The sequence below is a fragment of the Pseudoliparis swirei genome, chromosome 10 (assembly GCF_029220125.1).
Source record: "Pseudoliparis swirei isolate HS2019 ecotype Mariana Trench chromosome 10, NWPU_hadal_v1, whole genome shotgun sequence".
Lineage (NCBI taxonomy): Eukaryota > Metazoa > Chordata > Actinopteri > Perciformes > Liparidae > Pseudoliparis > Pseudoliparis swirei.
In genome coordinates this window covers 1,801,694-1,819,389 of record NC_079397.1, presented here as the reverse complement: position 1 = coordinate 1,819,389, position 17,696 = coordinate 1,801,694, and the positions used below count along the sequence as shown (strand labels likewise).

At 46.9% G+C, this 17,696-nt stretch overlaps 1 protein-coding gene across 4 annotated transcripts; it reads right to left on the bottom strand.

Annotated features, from left to right (window-relative positions):
* Nucleotides 1-455: 455 nt before the first annotated feature.
* On the bottom strand, nucleotides 456-11,009 carry gata3 (GATA binding protein 3). 4 transcript variants are annotated; one of them, XM_056424625.1, is made up of 6 exons: nucleotides 10,618-11,009; nucleotides 10,113-10,516; nucleotides 8,691-9,248; nucleotides 6,472-6,617; nucleotides 4,326-4,451; nucleotides 456-2,019 (listed from the first exon to the last, which is right to left on the bottom strand). In XM_056424625.1, the coding sequence occupies exons 2-6, from the start codon at nucleotides 10,345-10,347 to the stop codon at nucleotides 1,723-1,725; spliced, it is 1,362 nt and encodes a 453-aa protein (XP_056280600.1). In that variant the 5' UTR covers nucleotides 10,348-10,516; nucleotides 10,618-11,009; the 3' UTR covers nucleotides 456-1,722. The 4 variants fall into 4 exon arrangements, with proteins under 4 accessions (XP_056280600.1, XP_056280602.1, XP_056280601.1 ...); XM_056424627.1 differs by lacking the exon at nucleotides 6,472-6,617 and adding an exon at nucleotides 6,360-6,406; XM_056424626.1 differs by having other exon boundaries at nucleotides 8,748-9,248.
* Nucleotides 11,010-17,696: the final 6,687 nt, after the last annotated feature.

Sequence of the window (17,696 nt, the reverse complement as noted above, 5' to 3'; positions counted from 1 at the left end):
CGGGAACGGTTTGAGCTGCGTTGACTTTTGGTAATCCCGATCAGAGCCGATAACTTCCGGGGTCGCCGCACGAAAATAAATGGGGGGAAAAGTGCACGTGATCCAGAGAGCGTGCACGTGAAAGGAAGCTCCGGACACTTTGTGGTCGAAACCAACGAAGGAGATGTGACGACGACGTTTCCTGACGAGCCGTCCTCGCTAAGTGGATGCTCGGGGTTTGGTGTGTGTGAGTGCGTGTGTGTGTGTGCGCGTGTGTGTGTAGGTGTGTGTGCGTGTGTGTGTGTGTGTGTGTGACCTCTCCGACCCCCCGTCGTTTGATTTGTTCCTCCGTCGGCTCCGTTTATTTCTGCTCTTCCTGTTTGTGCTCAGCTGACCTGTGAACGCTGGGTAAAATAAATGTGTGTGTGTGTGTGTGTGTGTGTGTGTGTGTGACAGACGGCTCCGGACCACGGTGCTAACATGTCAACAGATTAAACGAGTTTATTATTTTCAAAGAGGAGAAAAAAAAAATTGTTACGAAACAAAAACATAAAAAGCAGTCATATTTTTACACAAGTGATTATTATTAAATTTTTTACAACCATTCAGTCTGCATAACATAAAGAAATAATTCTACATCTTTGTTTATTTCGTATTTTTGGTACTCTGATTTTATACATACAAATAACAAATACAGGAACTTTATTTTCACAATGCATATAATCTGAGGGCGGGAAGGAAGTCTTTCGGGTGTGTGTGTGTGTGTGTGTGTGTGTGTTGCGTGTGTGTGTGTGTGTGTGTGTGTGTGTACGTGCACGCGTCAACACAAACCCAATTGCCCGAGACCTATATTACATCCAAAGGTTTTTAAAAATAAAAAAGAAGAGAAGAAGAAGAAGAAGAGACTCAATGCAACACGATTCACGCAGGCAGAAAATAATAAAATAAAACCCGGCCTCTCGTCTCCTCGTCTCCTCCTCCCTTGGTTTCCTTTCCTCAAGAGGCGTCCTCTCCTCTCCTACTCGTACCCTTCTTGTCGTTAGCTGCCCGGGGGGCGAGGGGGGGGTACTTTTTTTTATTTTTCTCTCGCTAAATTAAAAAGTCTTCATTTAAATGTTTTGTATTCAATACAATTTGTACAAATGTGTTCAACGTCTGTGAAGTGGAGGAAGAAGGAGGAGGAGGAGACGAAGAAGAAGAAAGAGGAGCAGCAGGAGGAGAAGTAGAAGAAAGAGGAGGAGGAGAGGAAGAAGAAGAAGAAGAGGAGAAGGAGAAAGAGAAGGAGGAGGTGCGGTGCAAAGTGAAGAAGGGGGCGGGGCCAGGGGTGGGGGGCGGGGCCAGCTGGAGGTCGAGTGGAGGTCGTTGACAAAGTCGTTTTCAGTGTTTGTGTGCGGAGGAAAAAAAAGTATTTCTGTACACATGGAGCTCCTTGTGGTGAGGGTCCGCCTCCATGAGGGTCCGCCTCCATGAGGACCCCCCCCCACAAATTCACTTTGATTTCTATAAAAAATAAAGTTACAACTGAGGACAAAGGAGCCGAAAAGCCTCGCGGGCGCAGCTCGGTGATGGTGGGGGGGCGGGGTCAAATTGGGTGGGGGCGGGATCAGACTGGGGGGCGTGGTCAGGGGGAGGAGCTTGGAGCCGTTCTATCAGTTTTTTTTTTTTTTTAAGGTGATGGAAGCAGAGAGGTACCGCAGGGGGACGCGAGGCGGAGCGGGCCTGGGAAAAAGGGGGCGGGGCCTCTCAACCCATGGCTGACACCATACTGGAGGGGTGGTGGGGGGCAAAGGACAGGCCGGAGGAGGGGTGCATGGGCGTCGGGGTGCTCAGCATGTGGCCGGAGTGCGAGAAGGGCGGGAAGGAGGACATGTGGCGCGACAGCGCCGCCGCCGGGCTGAAGGAGGCGGAGCTCTTCTCCATCAGGCGGCTGGAGAAGTCGTCCAGGCCGTCCGGAGACTTCTTGCTCTTCTTGGACTTGCTGGACATCTTCCGGTTCCGGGTCTGGATTCCTTCCTTCTTCATGGTCAGAGGTCGGTTGATCTGCTCTCGAGAGGAGACGGAGAGGATGGCACGTTAGGATGGCACGACGAGTACTCGAGTACTCAAGTGTTCAAGGATGTAAAAAAGACATTAAAGCCTCACAATAAAGAGAAGTTTCAAAATAAGAGCGTTCAGTTTCCATCTTGAGATTCTGGGGTTTTGGAAATGACGTGTAATCATTCCTGTGTGTGTGTGTGTGTGTTTGGAGAGCGAACAGAGAGAAGAAGAAGAAGAAGAACAAGAAGAAGAACAAGAAGAAGAAGAAGAAGAAGAAGAAGAAGAAGAAGAAGAAGAAGAACAAGAAGAAGAAGAAGAAGAACGAGGAGGAAAGGATCTGGCAGCTATAAACGTCGACCACGGAGACACACGGCCTCTCCCCCTCCTCCTCCTCCTCCCCCCTCCTCCTCATCCTCTTCCTCCCCCCTCCTCCTCCTCCTCCCCCCTCCTCCTCCTCTTCCTCCCCCCTCCTCTTCCTCCTCCTCCTCCTCTGCCATATTCCAGCTGAAGGTTTAGCCGAGAGCTGGATGATGGAATTCTGGGCCGCGGGCCGGATTTCCGAAAAGAGCTGGAGGAGGCCGACTGGCATCCTGATCTGGGGGGGGGGCTTTGCGGGGGGGGGGGGGGGGTCAGTGTTGAGCCGGTGCCCTGTTGGCCCAGATGGATCGGTGGAGGGCCGAGAACTGAGGCTCCTCCGCCTCCCTCCCTCTCTCTCTCTCTCTCTCTCTCTCTCTCTCTCTCTCTCTCTCTCTCTCTCTCTCTCTCTCTCTCTCGCCCCGCTTCCAGCTCTGAAGGCCTCTCGCTCTACGCCCCCCCCCTCCCCCCCCCCCCCTTTGATGGTGAAACGTCTACCTTTCCTCAGAGGGGAGAAACCCCCGAGACGTGAAACCAAGAGCCAGAGCGCTTGAGTCAATGACGCCGCAGAAACTCTCTCTCTCTCTCTCTCTATGGGGGGGGGGGAGATAACAAGGCCGGTTTGTGGAAACTTTTCTCTCCAGCGAAACTTCTCTAAACTCAGGTGTTTGTTTGTTTTTTGGGGTCGGCACACACACACACACTCACACACATACAGGCACACACACTCACACACACACACACTCACACACACACACACACACTCACACTCACACACACACACTCACACAGGCACTCACACACACACACCCGCACACACACTCACACTCACACACACAGGCACTCACACACACACGCACACACACACTCACACACAGGCACTCACACACACACACACTCACACTCACACACACACACTCACACAGGCACTCACACACACACGCACACACACACTCACACACAGGCACTCACACACACACGCACACACACACTCACACTCACACACACACACACAGGCACTCACACACACACGCACACACACACTCACACACAGGCACTCACACACACACTCACACAAAGGCACTCACACACACACGCACACACTCACACGCACACACACACACACACACAGGCACACACTCACTCACACACACACTCACACTGCGGTCGAAGGACTTTTGCTAAACTCCCCGTGAAGAATGTGTAATTTGTTTCAAAGGGCGAGCGAGAGCCCGACAGAAGTCCGGATTTATCCCGAAATAAACTCCCAACGCACGACGAGGGGGGGGGGGGGCAGTCCAGGAGCTAATATGAGGGGGGGGGGGGGTATTGTTGTCCATCACCCCTCCCCTGAGTGTGTTCCTGCAGCCCAAAGGTAACATGGGAAAATGATTTAACAGGACGGCTCGCGTGACAACGGGCAGGATGCTCCTCATGGGGGGGGGGGGGGTCTGTTGTATGAGGGGGGAGGGGGGGGTATTACCTACATGTGGCCTCAGAGAGCAGTTAGCCTGCTTCTTATTATTATTTAGTTTCAGCCACATGAAAATGAAAAGTGACAGGAGAGAGAGAGAGAAAGAGAGAGATGGAGGGGGAGAGAGAGAGAGAGAGAGAGAGGGAGATAGATGGAGGGGGAGAGAGAGAGGGGGGAGGGGAGGGGAGAGTAAACGAGCCCCTGGGGTTTTCAGATTGAGGATGTGAGATGATGAGGCGCTAACACCAAAACCCCAAAACGAATTAGACGGAGTGGTGGTCAGAGAGGAGGAGGAGGAGGGGGGGGGAGAAGAAGAAGAAGTAGAAGAAGAAGAAGAAGAAGAAGAATTTTGTATTAATTGGCTGCTGACGTCACTTCCTCTAACACGTTTTTAGATTCATACGTAAAGCCAATAAATCTTATTAATTAAGGAGGAGGAGGAGGAGGCGCAGCAGGAGGCGCGCGGTCCCTCTCTACTTACATTGTGCAGCTTGTAGTAGAGGCCGCACGCGTTGCACACCGGGTCCCCGTTCGCGTTCCTCCGCCACAGCGTGGTCGTGGTAGTCTGGCAGTTCGCGCACGACGTGCCCGCGCGCCTGGCCGCGGACTGCGCGTGCGAGAGAGAGAGAGAAGAGCGTCACGTGACCGCGCACTGACCCACAAGCAGCTTCATCCTGACGCGCTTAACAGAGGCCGCGCACTTCGCTCAGGCAGCAGATGAGATGTTGTTATTGGTCTGAGATGGAGCTGGTCTTTTTTGGGGGGTGCTGCTCGTGGCACGCCCTGCGCGTGCACGCGAATGCAATGAAGAAAATAGTTTCTTTTCTGCTGTGGTTGCAGATTAAAAGCTTCATTTTATTCACGTGAAGTTATTTAATGGCCCTGGTGGTGATTAAAGGTATTGTTCCACCCAAATGAATTAAAATTCTGCATTTTAAGCTTCAAAATCATTTAAAACCAGTTAAATAAACATAAAGGAGCTCCAGCAGAGCTCGAGCCTCCTGCTGGGTCAATGTCCAGAAGGCTTGAAATGAGATATATATAAATATGACTTCTGATTAAATAACTTTACAAAGTGTTTCAAAGGTCGACGTTCAACAATAAGAGCAGGAAAAGGCCTGATCACGTGACACTGTGGACATGATTACGTCATGCGGTGAAATGAATCAGCAGATAACTGCACGCCCATTAAAAAGCATTAAAAATGGATAAAAAACATAACAAATAAAGCAGTTTATATTTCAGCTGCAGACTGCCACGCAGTGAGCGTCACGTGACCTTGATGTTATAATCTCTTTAAAAAACAATCAATACACAGGTGACCGCAGAGGACGCGCGCGACGGGAGCGGGACTACATTATCTCGGGGAGGGATTTCCAATTATACACACGTGGTTGGCCTCGTGACCCCTGCTGCGTGGCGCGCGCTAAGAATAACCAACCAGGGAATGAAGCCTCTTTGAGACCCGTATGTGACGTGTGTATGTCTTCTTTACTTCCATTGCATTTTCTTATTTTACCATCTTGATTTTTATTTCTTTATTATTATTTTTACGACGCCGATGCTGCACTTCTCTAAAACGTACCTACAAAATTAAAAATTAAAATACGTTAAATATGAGCAGATATCAGTCGATCAATGTGATTTAATTATTACACAAATGATCCTAAATTCTCCTCCGTTGATTTTTTTCATTTATTTTTTCTGGCCTATAAATAAAGATGTGTTCTATTCCATGAATAGAAAAAAAATACAAAAACGACAAGGTCAAATGTTGCGTGGCAACTAACACCAAACAACCCCAAGTCGTGACTGTGTGTGTGTGTGTGTGTGTGTGTGTGTGTGTGTGTGTGTGTGTGTGTGTGTGTGTGTGTGTGTGTGTGTGTGTGTGTGTGTGCGCGCTCCCGTGTGTGTGCACCGTGTTGTTATCTGCGCTGCTCAGACATCCGGCCGCTCTGTTCCCGGGAAGTCGGCTGTGCGCGTGGAGCCTCTGGCCGCCATCTTTGCCTCGAGAGAATATTATTTGTGTCTCTCTCTTTTTCATAAGAAGGCATAACGGGGGGGGGGGGGGCTTCTAAAGCTCGCGAGAGGGACTTTCCCTAACAATAACTGCAACAACAACAAAATATTATAAGAAATATTTCCACCTGAATCGATCGTAAGAATTGCAACAACAACTAAAATATCCAAAATATTAAAACGTGAAATGATATTCGCGTGATGTTCGTTTATTTTGTGAGCGCGCGCCTGCAGCCACAACTATGCGCCTCCAAAACACACGCACACACACACACACACACACACACATACCTATTGTTTAAACAGAGTACCGTGAATCGATGACAATTCTAGCAAATTATTATAATAAATAGCATCGTCATTGCATTTACTATTAAAAAAGGAGTAAAAAATAATAAATAAAAAAGGATTTAAAAAACCGGTGCAGTTTAGTTTTTCTGGTGTATTTTTTTCTTTGTTTGTCGTTTCGCTATGGGTAGTATCTGAAAACAGAGACCTGCACTTGTCGGGTCAATTTCCTGCAGCTAATAGGCCTACTTCTTCCTGGATAGGGGAAACACAGAGAGAGAGACGGACACGTCAATAGGGCCGCGCGGGGAGACACGTACCAGCCGCCGCTTGGGTTTGATGAGAGGCCGGTTCTGCCCGTTCATCTTGTGGTACAGGCCGCAGGCGTTACACAGGTAGTGGCCCGTGCCGTCCCGCCTCCACAGCGGCGTGGACGTGGCCCCGCAGTTCACACACTCTCTACCTTCTGCAACACACGCACGCGCACACACACACACACACGCACAGAACATGGGAGACAGGGCCGAGGTCAGTTGGTCCGTAAATTATATTAAAATTGAAATTCAATGATGTGAAATTAAAATTTGAAAAAAACAGAAAGAAAAAACATTTATTTTTCTGGAGTTTGTGTAAAATGAGATTACGATGACGTAACATGGCAAATACAGGCATGGATTAGAACACACACACACACACACATGAGGTAAGGTTGGTGGTGAACACAGGAGTTGTGTTAAGGTCCATACGTTTTTTTAAATGTTTTTTTATTTATATATATATTTATATTGATATTATTTTGTATTTATATATAAATTATATAAATATATATTTATATATATATATTGTTTTAATTATATATTTGAAAAATATTTGTTTTATATATATATAAAAAATGTTATATAAACGTATATAAAAATATATAATTTGTTTAAATATAGAAAATATATATCACAAAATCTTCGTGTCCTGAAACAGGATTTTTTTTAATAATCCAAATTGCACTTTGGTCCTTGAGAAATAAATAATAAAATAGGCCTTTTTCTTTCTTTCATCATATCTCTCATAATAATAATAATAATAATAATAATAATAATAATAATAATAATAATAATAATAATAATAATAATAATAATAAATATGGTGTCTTTGTTGACAGCTGTGTGCTGTTATTTTTTTGGGGGGGGGGGTTATTGAGCTGGTTTGACTGGCACTCATCTGGTGACAGGTGAGACGCGTTCACGAACCGTGCGCGTGGCGCGTAAATCGAAAGTCGGAGTGTTTCTGCGCGGAGGGAACTTTGCATGTCATGCAGCCGAACTTCCCCTTTTTTTCTTTTTTTTGAGAGAGGCAAAAGGACAAAGCTCCACTTCTTTAGAGAGCGAGAGGTGAGTGAGAGAGAGAGAGAGAGAGAGAGAGAGAGAGAGAGAGAGAGAGAGAGAGAGAGAGAGAGAGAGGGTGAGTGAGAGAGAGAGAGAGAGAGAGATGCCTCATTCCAGGTTGTGCCGCATTTTGGCACCACGGACATGCGTGAAGGCTCCTGGCAAGTGCGTGCGTGTGTGCGCGTGCGTGTGTTTTTACAAACAGGGACCGTGCACGGGAGCACTAACCGGCCCCTCCGCGGTGCGTTTGAGGTTCTCGGAGACTTCAGCGCGCACTGCGCTACTGCGCACTTCGTTATAGCATAAAGAGACGCGGGGTGTATAATGGTGTAATACTCATCATCAGATCGGGGAATATCTCCCCAAAACAGACATTATCTGACATTATCCTCGAATTAAAACATCTTTATTTGCATTAAGTGTAATCCCGATGATATGCATCAGTAATCCGTGTTTTCTAAAGCAGAAGAGATTAATCTCATTACAGAGAAACTGCTCCACAGCAACCTTTCACAGAATTACCCTCGCGCTCACAATTTGGAAAAAATAACTCTCCCTCTCTCTTCTCCCCCTCCCCCCTCCTCCCTCGGTTCCTGCACCCTGCCACCGAGACTCGTTCCCCCGCGCGCAGCATCCGGTGCTCCGGCGCTGGATAAACAATGCGCACTGTGGCGCGCGCTGGTCTGACAGTAATGGGATTATCTTAAATATATAAACGGGGCGACGCGGGCCTCCCCTCTGTCTCTGTCCGCGTGCGTGGAGAGCAAGGGGGGGGGGTAATATATCTAAAGCACTCTGAAATCTTTTATTTGGGAAATATCCGAGAAAGTCTGAGAATGAAATTAAAATGTATTCTTATCTTTTTTTTTATTGTTGCTCTAAACGTATTTAATTTTTATTTATATATATGAGAGATATTTTTATTTTCACGTTAAATTTAAATCGCCCTCGTTGTTGTGTTATTATGATGAGCAGTAAAAGCAGTATTGTGTATTAATATATTTAAATGTGGTTTAAAAAAAATCTTTTAAAATGAAAATGATGAGAGAAGAAAGCTTCAGGGCAGAAGACACGAGGGGGGGGGGAGAGGGGGGGTGAGGGTATGAGGGGGAGACATGGCGGCATGAGAGGGTTATAAAGAGTAAATAAAGCCGGCCTACCTGAACACGACCTTGCTTTTGGTCTCGTTTTGGAACCATAACTAGAAGAGGACCCACCTATCAGGCTACTTGGCGGGAAGAGGCCCGGCCCGTACTCGGGGACATAGGATGGGTATGTGGCGATGGGGTGGTGGTGGTGGTGGTGGTGGGCGGAGGACGACCCCCCTCCGATGGACGCCACGCCGCGGCCGTGCGCGGACTCCAGCTTCATGCTGTCGGCCAGGGTCACCTGGTACTTGAGGCACTCTTTGTCCTCCTGCTGCCGCCCGGGGCCGGCGCCCCCCGGCGGGGCGGAGATGCTGCCCGGGTCCGGGGACACGTCTTTCGGCGGGGTCGGGGGGAACGTGAAGAGGTGCGGACTGGAGTGGCCCGCGGACAGGGAGGAGGACGAGGCCGACGGGTACACGGACAGGCTGGTCGGGGAGCCGTGGTGCAGCGGGTTCTTGGGGAAGGGGCTCAGGTTCCAGGGGGACGAGCTGTGGTGCGGCGCGATGCCTTTGCTACCCTCCAGCCAGGGCAGCGAGCCGTGGAGCAGCGAGGGCCGGCACACCTGGCTACCTGCGGCGGGGAAGACCGGAAACACACCGTCAGCACACCGGAACACACCGGCAACATAGCGTTAACCACCGGGGCAACGTTTAAACACACGGTGACAGCTGGAGGCCTGAACACACACACACACACACACGCACACACACGTGGACACACTGATTTAACACACACAGTTACATCGTATTATTCATCCGGGACACAGAGATGTCTTCTGCTTCCGGCTGGTACTTAAAATACAAAATACAAAAATACTTTCCATCCAGATCGCGCGTCCGGGAATCCTCGGACGCGCGTGCACGATTTATGTTTTAAACATTTAGTTGTGTGTGTGTTGCCTCGCAGCGGAACACTGAGTCAGGAGGAGGCCGTCGATGTGATCACAGTGGAGGAAGTTCACGCGCTCCATAAAGGGAACTGCGGATGAATGGCACATTATGATGGAGGGGAATAGCGTGCACGCGCTCACCAGTGAAAACATGAACGCTCCCACAATATTCTCCTTTCTTTAAATACGTGCGTGCCAACATTTATATTTCATTAACTTCGTGTGTTTGTGTGTTTTATTTATTTTGGGGGGAGTGGAGGTAAATTACGCACGAGCTCCTTGAACGGATGAAGTGTTCCTGTGCGCGAGGAGGGCAGAAACCAAAAGGCAGGCTGGAGGTCACGGCGCGAGACACCTCGGAAACCGTCTGGGTCCCGGTCTGATGACACATAACAATCCCCCCCCACCCCCCCCAAATAACGCCGGTGCCGTTAATTGAGTCTCACGCTGTCAATTACGCGCGAGCACCGAGCCGACACCCGGGATCACGCGCCCGTTAAAACACATTAAAATGAAAGAAGAGGCCCGGGAGGCCGCGGACTCACTGTGGGGGGGCGGCGGGTACCTCTGCACCGCCCGGACCGAGTTCCCGTAGTACGGGGACACGTGGTTCCCCTGCGCGTCGATATTAAACAATACATCCACATCGTCCGCGAGCTGGTACTGCGACGCGTCCATGTAGGAGTGGCCGAGGCCCGGGTGGTGCGCGCCGGGGTGCTGCTCGTTGAGCACCGCGGGGTGGTGGCTCATCCACCGGGGCTGGTCCGCGCTTACTTCCATCGCTCTTCTTCTTCTCTTCTTCTCTTCTTCGTCAGTAAATGTTCATGCGCGCCGGAGCAAACGAGTCAAGATAAGAAAGAGTCCCAAATCCGGGTTTCTTTTTCTGTTTGGGTTATTTTTAGGGGGGGGGGGGGTTAAATCCACAGGTTCCGCGCTTGCTTCCGATCACCTGGAGAAGAGAAGAGCATTTCATGATCTTACTGTTCCTCACATGGCAAACCTCAATGAATTAAACAACAACAACAACACAGTATGTAAACACACACATACCCCACATCCTCACAGCCGGCTGTCACACACAAAGATAAAGATACTCCAGAGCGGCGGAACTTCTTCCTCTCGAGAACCAAAAGAAAAGAGAGGAACCGAAAACCACGTCGGTGTTTCAGCCTGGTCCGGTGTCCGGTGCTCGGTGCCCGGTGCTCGGTGCTCGGTGTCCGGTGCTCGGTGTCCGGTGCTCGGTGCTCTGTGCGCGCTGACCCGCGAGTTAAAGTCACTGATCAAATCTGTTTGTGCGCAGTTGTAGTCTCTCCATTAACTCCTCTCTCTCTCTCTCTCTCTGGTCTGTGTGGCTGCTGCTCGCTCAACCTTGCTTTACCTCTCTCTCTCTCTCTCTCGCTCTCTTTCTACAGCTCCCCCCTTTTTTTCTTCTTTTTTTTACAGTGAAGGCATTCTTTCGGGATGGCGCCAGGCAGCTCAATGCGCGCAGACAGCTGTGGCGCGACGCAACTTAAGGAGGTCTGTCAGTGTCATCGTCAGGGGGCGGGGCCTAAGCACCCTAATTGAATATAACATGGGCCGGAGGGACGCAGAAGTCCTGCGAGATGTAGTTCTGCTTCAATGACCTTGCCCAATCATAATATATATACATTATTAAAATATATATCATCTTTTTTTTAATAGGCCTCAAAACATTTTACATATCCAAAAAAAAACGTATTTAAAGATCCAGTTCACATGAGCATCCAAGCCAATTAATTAAGAATAAAAGTAGTAAAAACTATTATTATTTATGTCTCTTAAAGTCTGCCAAGAGAGAGAGAGAGAGAGAGAGAGCCTGTTGCTGCGGGCCAGGTTGCGGGTTCCGCTCCTAAAACCTGTGACAGTGCGTCCTCTCGCGGTGGCACGCGCGTTATTCTACCCGCAGATCTCCTCACCGGCGCGCGAGACGAGGACTGAGACCCTGAAGGAGAACCTGATGTGGTCTCTCTCTTCCTGCTGTGGACCAGCAGCCCCTCTCTCTCTCTCTCTCTCTCTCTCTCTCTCTCTCTCTCTCTCTCTCTCTCTCTCTCTCCCTCTCTGTCGCTCTCTGTGACTGAAACGCAACAAAAGGTCACGTCATTATTTATTCAAAACGTGCATTAAATGAAACACGAGAGCGCGCGCGCGGGGACTGATTTTTTTAATTTATCCTCCAAGTTGAACAGATCATTTAAAGACCCCCCCCCCCCACCCCCATCTCTGTTTAGTGTCGCGCGCGCGGCCCTGATGCCTCCTCTCCTCGGGGAAGTGGTCCAGTGCAGCAGAGAGCGCGTGTGCACTTGTGTACGCGTGCATGTGCGCGTGAGTGTGTGCCTCTGTGAGGCAACTGGAAGTGACGTCACCACGGTGTGTTTGAAGAGAAGAAGAAGAAGAAGAAGAAGAAGAAGAAGAAGAAGAAGAAGAAGAAGAAGAAGAAGAAGATAGACAGGAAATGAACCCTCTTTTCCGCGTCGCGCGCCGGTGGGGTATCCGGGCAGCGGGAGCGCGCACGCCCTTTGCACCAGCGAGTATCCACGTGACGGAGACGGCAGGTACACGGTCCGTTTACACGCGCACGCGCATCAGCACACACAGATCGTGTTGTATTGAAGAGCCCCAGCTTGTGTTTTATTCCACTGATTCACAATGTACCCCCCCCCCCCCCTGTCTTTATATGTGGAGGCGCGTGGGAGCGAGACTTGGCACCCCGTCCAGGATAGACCTACCTGGAGAGGGAGGGGGGGGAGGGGGGGAGGGGGGTAAACCTGAGACTGAACCGGGATGCAAACCGTGTCCTTCATTGTCGAGCTGTCAGCGGACTCGTGTAATCATCCTCTTGAAAAGTCTCGCGCAGCCATGATCCACAAAGTGCTGCGCGCGGCGCGTGACCGACGAACATCCAGATTATTTATCTTCTTCTTCTTCTTCTTCTTCTTCTTCTTCTTCTTCTTCTTCTTCTTCTGTGGTTGTTTCTTGACTGCGTGTCTCTGAGTTTATAGAACACGCGGAGCCCCGGTGTCAGTGACTCTGGAGTTTATTCTGCACCGGAAGTGGCTTAAAAAATATAAATAAAGAAAAAAAATTAAAAGGGGAAGGAAGAAAAGACAAACAGTTGTGATGCGTCTTCACCTCCTTCACACAGCGTCTTCACCTCCTTCCTCCCCGCGTCGGCCTCTCCGTTTGAAGTCGACGGCCTACGGACCTCGCGCGTAAATATCGTTGATTCATGAACGCGCGTGCACGCGGCCCGTTGGAGCCGCTCGGTGCCAGAGACGTGAGATTAACATCAACACAGGGCGCGCGCGGAGAATTTAAGACACGGACGGATTATTCCATAGAGATAACGCCTGTGTGTGTGTGTGTGTGTGTGTGTGTGTGTGTGTGTGTGTGTGTGTGTGTGTGTGTGTGTGTGTGTGTGTGTGTGTGTGTGTGTGTGTGTGTGTGTGTGTGTGTGGGTGTGTGTGTGTGTGTGTGTGTGTGTGAGTGTGTGTGTGTGTGTGTCTTTACCCCCCCTACTACTTCCTGTGTGAATGACCTCATCAGCAATTACCTTCATTGTATTTTCTCATAAATAATAATGTCTTCCGTCACCTGATCAGAGGTCAGATAACACAATAACAAAACATTATGATAGTAATAACATACCACAGCGTAATACCACTATAATAACATATACTACTAATATAATACTACTAATACTATAATACTACTACCACTATAATAATACTACCACTATAATAATACTACTACTATAATAATAATACTACTATAATAGTAGCACGACGCACTACTCCCACTATAATACTACGAATACTATAATACTACTAATAAAATACTATACTAGAAATACTACTACCACTATAATACTACTCCCACTATAATACTACTAATAAAATACTATACTAGAAATACTACTACCACTATAATACTACGAATACTATAATACTACTAATAAAATACTATACTAGAAATACTACTACCACTATAATACTACTCCCACTATAATACTAATAAAATACTATAATCGAAATACTACTACCACTATAATAATATACTAGTACGACTCCTATAATTAAGAGATCATTTTTTTTAAATGAACGTCTTATTTTTTTAATAGCAGCAAATGTATTTTTAAAAAATCGAAAGAATTTGACATGTTATAATATTAATAATAAAATGTGTGTGTGTTACTATTTATTTAAGATGTCACAGGGTTTATATTTGTATTATAATAAACATGTAAACTAATATACAGCCTTTCATCTTATTAAATTAAATGGAGAAAATACAACTGAAAAGATTATTTATATTATTCTATTTATAGATATAGATATATATGTATATATTTACATATATAATATATTCATATTTATATGTAAATATGTATTTTAAATAAACCATTCAAAGCTCTCGCGCTGCGCGTGAGGGTGATTTTCTGTCTAATAGTGACGTGAAACATAAATATCTTAAATCTCTTTTCTGGGTCAACGGGAGCCCGAGTGAGTCATTTAGTCTCTCCAAGAACGCGCGCGCGTGGGATGCGGTCCCGTGTGAACCGGCTCGGCTTCTCCGAATCAGAAAACCAAAAAGGCGTCCCGGTTCTTCTTCTCGTGGAGCGCGTGCACGTGGATTTCCAAGAACTATTAAAAATGAGAACTGCAGCTCGTGGGCTGAATGTGTGAAGAAGAACAGAATAAAGAGGAGGAGAAGGAGGAGGAGGAGGAGGAGGAGAAGAGGGTGTTTGGTGTCATTGAAAAACAAAACGCGGCCAAAGCCTCGCGATGCTTATCGGGTCCATATCGCCTCGCGCCAGACGCGCATGATGTAATCTTTCATTCCGTGCGCGCGCGGGGGCCTTTTCACCTCTTAGCCTCTGGATGCCCAACACAGGAAAATAAATAAAATGTCATGAATTAATTCTGGTCCTCGTGATAAAAATAAAAAGAGGGGAAAAAATTCAATTAAAATTCTGTTCTTGGTCACGAGGCCGAAAGTGTCTTTCCTAAAATAATAACAATAACAAAACCATATATTTATTTAATAAGACCAACACAACAAATCGAACACACGTGACCAGCTTCTAAAAGGAAATAAATTAATTAATTAAAGTTGGATCAATACTTTTAAAAGTGTAAACAAACCGTTGGAGCTCTTTGGCTCGTTCGAAGCCCTTAATTTGGCATTTATTCTCTCTCTCTCTCTTTCTTTCTTTCTCTCTTTCTCTCTTTCTCTCTCTCTCTCTCCTCATATCAAGACGTATCGACCAGCCGAGATGAAGGAGTCTAATAAACGGAACTCTTATTATGTGACGACCTGCGGGAGGTAATCAGATCATTTCACGGCTCGTGAGCGGCTCTGCTGCTCACACCTGCGCGCGCTAATGCACGTTTAAAACATATTTAAAGGTGTGTGGGGGGGGGGGGGGCTGAGGCGGGAATATGTGACGAAAAATTCGGTTCAATAGAATCCCCAAAAATAATGTTCAGGGTCAAAACGGCGACGGATAAAAAAAAGAAGAAGAAAAAGAAGAAGAATGAAACAATGGCGGACGTCATCAACACCCCCCCCCCCCCTTTATAATGTATTATTTCTTGTCCCTCATACACACACAAATATAATTAACCGGAAGCTGCTCCCCATGAGGATTATTTTATTTTCGTTTTACTTTTACTTTACAAAAAAATTACGGCCTGCAAAAAAAAAAAAGAAGAAGAAGAAGAAGAAGAAACCAGAGACCGGCAGTGAGACCTGGTCGACATAGAGACCGGCAGTGAGACCTGGTCGACATAGAGACCGGCAGTGAGACCTGGTCTACATAGAGACCGGCAGTGAGACCTGGTCTACATAGAGACCGGCAGTGAGACCTGGTCTACATAGAGACCGGCAGTGAGACCTGGTCGACATAGAGACCGGCAGTGAGACCTGGTCTACACAGAGACCGGCAGAAGGCGCGTGCATGCGGATCTACATGTTTACTGACCTGAGTGGACGCCGGACGAGCGAAGGCTTCCTCTCTTTCTTTCTTTCCTTGTTTCTTTTCTTTTTTCTCCTCTCTGCAGATGTGAAGGAAGAGTGACATAGAAGAGATGGAAGCGCCGATGGCATTTAGAGAGAGAGAGAGAGAGAGAGAGAGAGAGAGAGAGAGAGAGAGAGAGCCGAGGTGCGCGCTCTCACATCGGTGGTGTCAGTGCGCGCGCGCGTGCCCTCGGTCCCGGCGGAGTCACCGTCGTCGTATGGAACACACCGCGAGCGAAAGAAGTGCACGCGTGCGCGTATATCTATACATATATGTATACGGGCCGAGCGGGAGCGCGGCCTTTCTTCAGCGTCCGCTTCCGGGTGTGATAGCGTCACGGATTATGAGCAGTAGACCAATTAAAAGCAATAGAAACCTATTATAGTGTCACAATATTTAAAAACAATATATGGTTTTACCAGAGAGGCATTTATTTTTTATTTTTTATTTTATTTTAATTAAAAAATGTCAAAATTACCAAAATGTCAATATATAAATATATATATAATATATATATATGTATATTTTTTTCAATATTTAAATTATGTATATAAGTAAAGGTAAATACACCTGACCAGGTGACAAGCCACATGAAACTGCTGCTTATAATAATAATAATAATAATAATATTAATAATAATATTAATAATAATAATAACTATATATACATATACAAATATATATGCAAATGAAGGTTATGTTCACGCGCGTGCATGTGGTGCGTGTGTTGTCGACAAAGCCAAATCATCAGAATGGAGCTCGTGCTCTTTGCGGGTATTTCCGTGACTCCTTTTGTGCGCGTGCACGTAGCTGGCGTCCAATCCACGGCAGAAGATCTGAAACCTTTCAGGTTCCCAATGTGATAATGTGTGTGTGGGTGGGGGGGGGGCGGCTTTTATAGGCGGTTCGGTCGTAGTGTGGGTTTTTTTCGACATGCACACGCACGCGCACATGCACGTGCTCTAAACCCGGAGCACACACTGAGGCCTGCTAGCTTATTGACATGTGGTTCATTGAAAGGAGCGAAGAGCAACATCCGATCCTTCTCTAGAGGAGGAGAGGAAGAGAGGAGGAGGAAGAGGAGGAGGAGGAGGAGGAGGAGGAGGAGGAGGAGGAGGAGAGAGGATGCTGCAGGCTTTGTATCTCTTGACTCTTCCGAGGAGAAGTGAACCATCACACCCAAATAAATCTGTGGGAAGGAAATTCAATTAAGGTAATAAATTAGAGATAATTGGCTAAAAAAACGTCGTTTTGTAAACTTAGCAATGCGTCTATTTATTTATTTATCTATTTATTTATTTAAACCAATGAATAATTCAGTATTTCCACGCAGCAGCTTTTCATTTAACGGAATTAGTATTTCAAAAACATCTAAATAGAATTACAGAACGTGCAGATGTGTTTATTAATCTGCCTTTTGACGTCAATAAAGTGATTATTGTTTATTATTATTTTGGGGAGGAGGGTTGATGGAATTATTGCCTCTTACAATTTAATTTAATTTAATTTATAAAGGTGAAATTAATAAGTGATAAACGTGCCGACTGATGCTAATGTACGTTACAGATAATTAAAGCATATTATAATGAAACGTAAAGATTATAATTATAAGGGAATCCATGTGTTGTTGTTCTATTATTATATTGTCTTATAATATGTAATAACGGATGACGTTGATGACGTGGAGGAGGAGTCGGTCCCTAATGAGCTGGGAGTGGTTCCGGGTTCAACTCCCCGGTACCGGTCCACGCTGCCACACCCGGAGCCGGGTTAACCGAACCGGCTCGACTCATATTCATATATTTAAATATCGGAGCGCGCAACAGAAAAAAATGACACTCCTCTTTAAAAAAAAAAAGAAATCGCGTGATTAACCTAGAATTTGATGCGCGCTCCCGCGTGACAGCAGCTAGGAGCAAGTAACCCTCGGGTACGCGGGGACACAACAACAACAACAACAACAACAACAACACGCATGCAGTGCGCGCGGCCTCCACAGTCATAACCTTTATGTTCCATGAAATAAAACCTTTTTTGGAGGAGGTTTTCTTTCATGGTTCATTTTCAAGGGTTATCTGCACACTTGCACACAC

Coding starts and splice junctions, on each gene's coding strand:
- gata3 (XM_056424625.1), bottom strand. CDS start 10,347: ATGGAAGTAAGCGCGGACCAGCCCCGGTGGATGAGCCACCACCCCGCG. Junction 9,249..10,112: donor GTACCCGCCGCCCCCCCACA/GTGAGTCCGCGG, acceptor TCCCCGCCGCAG/GTAGCCAGGTGTGCCGGCCC. Junction 6,618..8,690: donor AAAAGCAAGGTCGTGTTCAG/GTAGGCCGGCTT, acceptor CGTGTGTTGCAG/AAGGTAGAGAGTGTGTGAAC.